This window comes from Pseudopipra pipra, chromosome 1, assembly GCF_036250125.1.
Source record: "Pseudopipra pipra isolate bDixPip1 chromosome 1, bDixPip1.hap1, whole genome shotgun sequence".
In the NCBI taxonomy this organism is placed as follows: Eukaryota; Metazoa; Chordata; class Aves; order Passeriformes; family Pipridae; genus Pseudopipra; species Pseudopipra pipra.
The window spans coordinates 18,561,400-18,571,477 of NC_087549.1; the positions used below are offsets into that span (position 1 = coordinate 18,561,400).

Consider the following 10,078-nt stretch of genomic DNA (forward strand, 5'->3'; position numbering starts at 1 on the left):
GGAATATTAGGTCTTTGCAGTCTGGGAATTCATTATGCCTTTCTCAGTCTAAACTAAGCATCTTCCTTTTACATTACATAGATGCTCTGAAAGGTGTTGGAGAGAAAATTCTATTCCCAACAAGACATCCAGCAAAACTCCCACTACTTTCAGTGGAGTCAGCATGTCACCTAGTTTATCTTTGTCAGTTTGTGTTCTGTAAGCTCGATGTTGCCAAGTTTCACGTTATTTGGAGTTTTTCTTAAAACTCTAGCTCCCATGGTAATCTAAAATTCACCTTAACAAGAAAAGATCTTGGAGAGAGAGACAAGAGAGTTCACTGACTAATTTTGTCTTAAAGCAACAGTTTAAAAAAGATCTGAAGATTCACACTTCTTTTCACCACTGACTCCTTTTTCTCAGCTGGTTAAAGACATACATGCGTATTTTCACTGCAGAAGTCTGAAGGTGAGATGCCTTTTTTTGCTTACATTTTGAAACTAAACCAGCACTTCTAGCAAGTTTAAATTTTCTACATTCAGTCACACAAATGTTCCAGAGCTGTTACACTTCTTTCTTATCCTAACTTCTCAGTTTACTACTCCTTCAGTTATGCCCATGCAACTGTTCACAGGGTCATTTTGTAAACCAGATTGCTGTTTTGCCCTCCCAAAGCAAGGTTCTGAGTTTTTTTCTAAATCTATCTCACTCACTTTTCAGAACAGTCTTGCATTGTAACTTCTGGAGCAGTGAACTAGAATCAAAAACATCTGGGCAAGACATTTCTTGTCCTGTCTTTCCAGTATAATAAAATATATGCAATTTCACAGAATTCAATGGCTTAACATGTAGGAAGCTGCATCTTGCTGGGAAATAGCAGGTAGGGTAGGGGGGCAGAAAAGGCAGTTAGCAATTTTGTAAGCCTACTTTTCCACTGATATAAATCAGTAACAGTTTTAATATATTTTGCCATCAGTGTTAGTCGAGTAGTTAGGAATTTTCGTCTACCTGTAGACACCTAAATAAAGAGTGTTTGGCACTTTTCAAGATCAAAATTAGAAGGCTCATGATTTAATATAGGTTTTCACATTCAAAATCATAAGGCTAAGAATTGAATGTCATTGTCCTGTCACAAACTGTACATGTGATGCATATACCTTGACCGAAGTGGGCCACACTCTCACCTAAATGCACGCACACTCAGATAATCAGATATATCATCTACCCCTGCACACTGTTATTCTGACTGTCAGCATCTTACAGTGTTGTAATTATCTTCTTCACTCAATCCTTCCATTCTTTTGCTGTCTTGTTTATAAATTTATCACAATCTTAAAGAAAGTATCTACCTCTCGCCTTGTACACAATTTTAAATGCTGATTATCTATTACTACAACATTGTAGTTACTATGACAGGGAAGCACCACCATTCTCACAATCCAGTTACTAAAAAGATCTAACCTGGGAGCAAAAACAACTGAGCAGTTGAACAATCACAGCTAAAGCAACAGAAAAGGACCGGTAAATAAAATTAAATCATGCTTGTATTCAAAATAACCTAGCATAGTGAAATTATGCAAAATAATTTTGAATTATAGTCTTTTTCTGTGGTTTAAATAAAACTGCAATACTTTCTAAATATGCCAAGCAGTTTATTTGTCTTTGATGTTCTTGCTTTGACTTCACATACTGCATATAAAACTAGAATGAGTTGGGATGTAATTACTTTTGCAATTCTGTAAATACAAGTGTGCATTCTCCAGCACTGCTGACTACAGAATAGCACAAAAGAGCAAAAAAGGAAAATATGAAAATAGCACACTCACCGCACCAGGACTATTTATGAGTTATTTACCAGAATTTGATAATCAGCTAAACCTATAAAACAAAAATACTTAGTGCAGTTGCAGTTTAATTTTTGTTAATGGTTTCAGGGTGGTGGTTTGATGCCTGTGGACCCTCCAATCTCAATGGGATGTTCTACACAGCTGGACAAAACCACGGAAAGCTCAATGGCATCAAGTGGCATTACTTCAAAGGCCCCAGCTACTCCTTGCGCTCCACCACCATGATGATTCGGCCCTTGGACTTCTAAAGACATTAAACAGTGGGTCCCAGAACAAGCCAGGATGGCACTGCCCTCAGCAGCAACACTTTACAATCTGAAGGTAAAAGGTGAAGGGCTTCTTGAAAGCAACATGTAAGGATGATGCAAAGTCACTTTGTTATTACTTCATAACCTACAAATACTCCCCAAGAGTCACCCCATGTTTTGATGACTGGGGAAGGGTTGGTTTAGAAGATGGTTGAAATGGTTTTCCAAAGAACTGGACTTGGCTATTCTTCCTAAACTTGGTGCTTTTCAGTGGATGTACTTTTTTTTTTATTAAATCAACAACAGCATCAGAATTTGAAGAATTGAAGCATATCAGCCATGGTCTATTGAGTAGAATGTTATTCAGCAGTGAAATGTCAACATTATACCCACGAAAAAGGATTAGAGAGACACCTTTATTAAAACTCATTGTAAGCACTCAAGGTGACCACTCCGAATATTGTTTTTCTTAAATGAACTGAATTTGAATAGCGGATGGATTTATGTTAATCCTAGAGTCAAATTATTTGTGTGAATATTGTTTTTCATTAAATCCTTTAAGGACATGTTTCTCATAAATAAACTGAGTCAAACTTATGAATAACGGTAAGGATAATAAGCATAAATTCTTCAGTTGCTCTGTAGAGGTAAATCAGATAATTGGCATGATCCCTGAGCTAGGATTTATAGTGTGATAATGAAAGTAGCTGTGCTTTGAGGCTTTTCCTTTCTTTCATTAAAAACAGTCTGAATGTCATATAGAATAATTAATGGAAGGTTTAAAGAATGTGAAATATTATCTTAAAGAAAATATGGGATTTTGCATGGAATTTTTCCATCAAAAGTACATAGGAAGGCAAATTGTTAGGGCATATAAAAATTGCATAAATGCATAGCTTAAGGCAATGGATTCATTTTACCGTATCCTTGCATGTGAGCATTTTATCCTTAATTACTTTACTTTCTTATTACATTTTTGGTGAATATCAGAAGCATGTCAGTTCTACACAATGCTTAGGCTACAAATATAAAAAATATTCATCAGAACTGTATAAAAAATAAAGAATTGTGAAGTTGTAAATAGCATGTTTATATTTCCTGCAACAGTCATTTAATTTGTACAGGCAGCCTTGACCCTATGCAAAGGGTGAGAACCCTCAAACAAATATAAATATTAAAAGAATTTCAGATTACTGGTTACAGGTTACTAACAAGTAATTTTGTTCTATTTAATGCTGTAGAAGTGTGGGATTGGAAAAGACAAAATTCTTTTAATAACAAGCAACAAAGTAGCTGGGTCACCTATGTAAGGATATAAAGACAACTCTATTTACAGTCCTTTGTGATTTAGTTACAGGAATAAAGTCCATTTGGGAAAGCAGCTTGCAGTCATTTAACTTCTGCTAGATATGAAATGAAAAAGTTTACCCCATTCCCATTGAAATCAAAATTAATATTCTCATCAACGAAATTGGGACCAAGTGACATGCAAAATCTGCATGTGGTGAGGTATTTGCTTATCAGTTTGTTACTTTGTTTCATTCAATACACTGTTTCCAAAAATCAGGCACAACAAAGATCTGATTCTTTTTTAAAAGATGATAATAGCAGAGTAACTGTGTTTTCTTTGGTTATTTTTTCACCTTTTTTTTTTCCCTTAGTAGTTTATTTCTATGGAATGGAGAAAAAAGAACTTGGACTTTTTAAACATCCCTTCTTAAAGATCACAAAGCCCCACAGGGTTCTCTGGGTTTTTTACAATTTGATGTTTGTTTGGTTTCAAGTGGGACGTTTTCTTGTGTAGTTGTATATATTTATATATATATTTGAAATAACCTTGACTAAGAGTTAATTTGAAGTTTTCTGCTGAATAAGTTACCAAACTACTCTTCACTCAGCACTTTCTCACAGAGCTGTTTCGTTCCAGTTTCCAGTAGATTTTTTTTAGTGGTCTTCATTTATATGCAAAATATGTGGTCTGTCTTCCACCATATTCTCAGAAGATATATTTTTGCAGGTCTCCAAGTTAAGAATGCCATTTTTGCAGATCCTATCGTGAAAGACAAAACACATTTAAAATTAAAAGCATGATATTTACTGTTTATTTATCTGGATTTGAAAAAAAAAATGTGGATTTTGTTTCCTATCCTTTATAATAAAACATTTTAAAATATGTGGAGTCTGTGATTTGCTTTGCTTCAAGTACAACTTTCTGTTACAGGCTGGTAACACTTTAAAAGCCACCATCACTCTTTGTAAGAAATATTAATATATTTAGATAAAGCTTAGAAAAGGAGGAACTCTAATTCAAGTTTGTCCAGTCATTATTATTTTTAACCTTTCCAATACATATTTCAGAATTTTTTATTCAATTTCCTTGATAAAATCATGCTACTATATTTCTTATTTCACTTCAAATCATATAACTCTCTATCAAACTTTAAAATAAAAGATTTCTTTAATTCTACAGGCAAAGATACAAACTGAAGTGTTATGTTTTCCTTGCCTTATAAAGTGTTCTTCTATCATCCATTCAATCATGTTGCGTGGCAGTGACAAATCACCTGTGATCTATTACTGAGAAATGCCTCTTGCTTCATTTGTATACCTTTTAACACTATAGTGATCAGTTTTAATATCTCTTAGTAGTTAATTTATTCTCATTTTCTCAGGAATTTTTACTTAATTAGACTTGTTCATTCAGAGCAACGTGGCTTTTCAAATCAACACTGAAGTTTTAAGGATCTACACACATAAAAGCACGTTTTGCTCCTTAAGTTGAATGTATATGTACTGCATGATTTGAAGAGCTGCAACTCATTAAAATGGTCTTTCTCGAGTTGATTTATACTACAAAGTTATATATATACATTATATTAAAATGTTGCTTGCCTTGAAAGATACTAAAATTTCAATGGTCAGTGAAAATAGTAACTTTACTATTTACCCTTCACAGATAATTTGTTCCTGATTCATAAAACAAGAACACACAAAATTTTTACAAAGCAGTAGATGTGTTTTCCATAGGATATAGATCCTTAATTTTTATTCTCTTCTGATGCTGGAGATGTAATTTCAATTTACATTTTTCTAAGTACCCTAACATCCAGTACTGGCCTGTTAAGTAGGTAAGTCATCTACATTTATAGTCATCTGTAAAACAGGTTCACAAGACACCATTCTTTTAAAAACTCTTCCAACTATAATAACAACTTTCTTCTCTGCAGACCTGCAGCTCAAACCACAGCTCTGACCATGCCTCAAATAACCTCGTTTGGGATTGGCGCAGTATCCACTTCTCCTTTGTGGAGAAAAAAACTGAAACAGCAACCACAACAAGAGCTTAACTCTCTAGGTAGAATCAAGCACAGTTTGCAACCATTCCATGCTACAGTTGTGCCAAAAGGCATTCCTATCTACCAGCTTTTATGGGAGCTGGACAGATTGTAATCCCTGAATACAGCTGCTGCTGCTGCTGTTGCCTGACTCTGACCTCTGGTGTGCACACAGATACAAATACACACACAAATCCATATGTCTGAAGAAAATTTGACACAGTAAATCCAAATGACCTCTCCTAAATTTTTTCTAAAGGACCTGTAATCTCAGGTCAAGCAAAAAAAAAAAAAAATCCAAAAAGCACCGAAAATGAAATTAATTAAAAATGCAAATGCCAAGGAGCAAGAGCAGGAAGGAGAGAAGACAGGGATATGGAACTGCAATGTGGAGAGGGGAAAGACAGACAGGGAGGAGTTGAAAGGAGGGGATTACCTGTGAGACAGCAGTTTCATATTTACTGTGCCACAACTGTCACACAGTGTGGGAACTCCCTTCTCCTCTAGGAGTGTCCAAACCCCCTCTTCCTGGCTCTTGCTCATATGAGCAGAAATCTCTGGGTATTATTTGCTTTTGTAAACTTTGAGAGGTTTGGTTTTCTCTGTGCTTTTACACGGGGAGAAATTTAATATGGTTCTTTGAAAAGACATGCTTATGGTTATATCAAGTTAGCTGTGGAGCAAGTCTGTAAAAATGGAAAAGTTCCTCTAGAAAATTCTGCATTCTGTTGTGTGAATTTTAAGTACTGATGATGAAATAGAACCTAAGCCCATTGAAAATCTTGTGAAATTAGAGCCTTCATTCTTCCACTAGCTAAAACTTCTATTTTAATCAGACCTTATTGTCCATATAAATGGTCTGTGTAGTTTTCTGAACCAGGGAGTTCAATTAAAGAACACTAAAGAATGGTTATATACTGTAAATATGACCCCCAAATGATATATTAAAGTACATGAAGGCCTAGACACCAGTTCTGTGTTTTGGTAGAGAGAATCTTGAATCCTGAAGTGTTATCATAGATTTCCTTTCTCTCATTATGCTTCTCACCTTTCTCTCACTTTAATAGTGCCCCTGTTCCTCCTTTTAGACTGTTGGCAGTGTTTGCCTTCTGCTGCCTGGAAGTAGTCATGGGAGGCAAGCACCACACTTAACAGAAGGTCTGCAGATATTTTTGTTCACAACAACAGCATCACCTCTGGGAAGAGCAAAGTCAGTCCCCCACCAAACTCTGGGGAAGAAACTTTTCTTGCCATTTGCTCTGCAAGACCATGGACAGAAAAACAGGCCCATAAGCACACAGAGGACCTTCTTTCAACTTAAACAGGAAATGGTGCTTTGCCAGGTCAACCCTGAAAGGACCCCAGAAGAGTAACTCATAGGCAGCTTCTCCAGCACAGGAGGAAACAGAGGGGAAAAAAGCTGAAAGGAAAGCAAAGGAAAAATGAAGATTCTTGTTACACTGAAATGGGTTGAGGAAGAGCGAGGAAATGGGTGTTATAGAATAAGACAGCTAAGAATGCAAAGGAATTAGATAAGGAAACTGAAGGCAAAGTGGGCAAAAGAAGACAGTCAGTCTGACAAAAAGAATATGGAAAAATGACAAAGATGAAAGCATTGGAAAAGAAGTAAAATGAAGAACAATTTGGTAGAGGAATCTGTTAACATATTTATTAGAGGATAATTAGTATCCAATTAATTTTCCAAAGCCTAAAAGAATTAGCATCGCACTTTTACTTTCTGCTTTTATTTATTATTTACAATGTAAAAGAGGTACATTGACATCTGGTAAAATAAAGCAATACTTTAAAAACAGTCCCTTCTTAGAGGAATTTTTGGTAGCATGCAGCTTGAGAAACAGTTCTTGCTTTTAGCATGAGACACAAATCTGTCAATAGATAAATCAGCATTGGATAACGTTTACTCTTCCACTAAAAGATATGCATCTCCATCCTTTTGCAGCCCTCTCATGCTTATATTTAGAATCATTTAGAATCTGCCTGAAAGGAAATTACACATCTCAGACCTGAACTCATTTAGCTGCATTGTTGAATCACTGGTTTGTTTTCTGCTGAGTAACTCCAGAATATGTTTTACTCTTCTTTTGAAGCAAATTTTTCTTTCCTTTTTTCCTTTTTTTTTTCTTTTTTTTTTTTTCCCTTTCTTTCTTTGATTTAAACACCCCTGGATTTCATCTTTCATCCACCATAGATGATTATTTAATCTCTTTTTGTTTGCTTCACATAGCACTGTTTGTTCTGTAAAACCCCCAGACAAAGTTCTCCTGAACTAATGCAGTGGTTCTTGTCGCCACTTTCTGCTCTGCTTTCACGTGGAGTATCACACTGCCAGGCACCAACACTGTCCTTTTTGAGGGGTTTCATTCAGCCCATTCAGGAAATCTGGAACTCCTTGAAGTAATATCAGTGCATGTCCTGAGTCCCACAAATTCTGGCCTATCCATGTGTCCTGACCAGCGGCTGCCAAAATCTTTCTAGCCGCAAGTCACATCAGGGCTATCTGTACCAAGTACTGGAGGTGTCATCAAGCCCCCATATTCCCCTCCTACTTATTTCTTCTGGAATAGCTCCCTGTCCCAAGAGGGAGAGAAGCATGGCCTAGCAGTTTCTCATGAGGTGATATCTATGCTCACCTACCTCTAGTGCACACTCTGGAGCGAAGGGGCTGAACTTTTTAGACTGTCTGGTCACAAGACAAAGATGATATAAATACATTTCAATATTTTTTGAGAAGTACAACCACATTAGCCGAAGGCTTTTCCACTAATTTATTCTGTCTAATAGATTAAGAAATCAATGCTAATTTTGCTACAGGAGCAGACAGAGAGTTGTCTAAACATGTAGGTGGAGTTGTGTCTAGTGTCCCTTTCTTTTAGCATGTTACAAAATCTTTGGCACTCATTTGGAGTTTTCAAGGCTTTGGGAAAAAATAACAAATATATCAGACTTTGTTTTGCAAAAACAAGTTTATAAGCAAGAGCAGTTTTATTCATAATAGTGTAAAATGCAGAGACAGAATTTACATCCGTAAATGTGACTATGGGTTTACAAACAGAGATTTAAGCAGGAGTCAACATCTCTCTTACCGCTTCTTTCAGGTTGTGTGGCTTGTGCAAATTCACTTGACACCAGCAACTCCAGAATCTCCTTTCCAGCCACTGTGAGCTACCCCATAGCCTAGAGCCTAGATTAGAAAAACTACCTCAGTTTGATCTAATCTAAAATAGATTAAATGCGAATCAATAGATAATGCCAGAAAATGAAGAGATTTATAAGGTGCCTAATCTGTTCGGGTTGAGATGTTACACATGTCAGTACTCAGAGAGAAAAAAAATCAAAAATGTTTATATTTTCATTGCAAATAGGTATAATATATAAAACATACAGTTTAAGTAGCCATTGGATGTGTGGAGAAAACAGTAAAGAACGTTTATCCTAGAGCAAAGCAAGCTATCCTGACAGCTCACTCGAAGGTGCAGAGAAGCCCTTATTCCCGACGTTTCTGCTGTCTGCTGCCACCTGTGGTTCAAAGGGAAGCTTTTCCAAAGATGAACTTGTCGCCAGAATCAACTAAACACGCAATGACAGATCTAAGAAAAGGACATTGAAGAGACTGATAAAAATGGTCAGGATGTCCAGCATAGATGGTCAAAACGGAATCTGTATTTAGGTACATGCTTTCAGTTTTAAAAGTACCAAACTCCCACTGACTTCAGTTTGTCCAAAATGGATTAAAAATACATTGGTTTTATAGCAGTTTAGACCTTTCATAGGGAAAATAATTATATTTACAGAGTTAAAAGTTGCTAACAAAACCACAGGTGACAGAGAAAGGGGAACCACACAAAACCACTCTAAAAATTCATGTTGTATTTACTACATTTTGACTACACCAGAGATATGTATATGGAGTACAGACATCAGGAGGCCTAAGGAAGAAGCAAAGAAAAGAAAGCTGTAGTTCAAGATGGGAACTGAACTATTTTTGAAAGAAAGAACACATAAAAGACTTTTCAAGACAAATGCTCACCAGTTGTAAATGCAAAAATTCAATTTCTTCTTTGACGTTAACTAACTGATACATAATGCGTTATCCTGACTGTCTTTAGTTCCTCTCTCACAGGTTTTATCTGATGGTCCAAGAATCACATTGCAATAGGGTTTTTTACTCATGATTTATTCATATTCAGCAATCCAAAAAATACTGTGCCTTTACAAGAGTTCAAGAATTCTTTTTTTCCCCCTTAAGTGCATCTGAGTGATATTTGCCATAGGACGGTCCAAATTAATATCTTCAGAGCAGCCCAAACTGCTAATCCTGTTGCCATACATAAGCTATCTTGTTTCTCTGACCTTTCACTTTCCAGTGTTCGAACCAGAGTTGCACTGGGATTATGATTTACAGGTCACAAGGCCACAGATAACCTTAGATATTAGCAGGATTCCATGTCATTTCTTACAGAAACCAGAAATAAATCAATATTTAAAAAGCTGGAGAAACCCAACTTTTTGTGCCCTTTTGTTCACTTTGAGTTTCAAAAGCAGCCAACTTAGCAGTTCCGAACAAATGAAAATGAATGCAGATGAAACAAAACCAGAGGCAATTTGGTTACCCACCGGACACAAGTACGATGGACAAACAACCTTTTCA

The 10,078-nt window shown here is 36.1% G+C and overlaps 1 protein-coding gene across 1 annotated transcript in view; it reads left to right on the forward strand.

Annotated features, from left to right (window-relative positions):
- The window catches only part of ANGPT1 (angiopoietin 1), a 158,001-nt gene extending 153,754 nt beyond the window's left edge, over positions 1–4,247 (forward strand). Inside the window, exon 9 of the mRNA XM_064646825.1 lies at positions 1,914–4,247. Coding sequence (XP_064502895.1) covers positions 1,914–2,074 — 161 coding nt within the window. The 3' untranslated portion in view covers positions 2,075–4,247. The remainder of the gene's footprint in view (positions 1–1,913) is intronic.
- Positions 4,248–10,078: the final 5,831 nt, after the last annotated feature.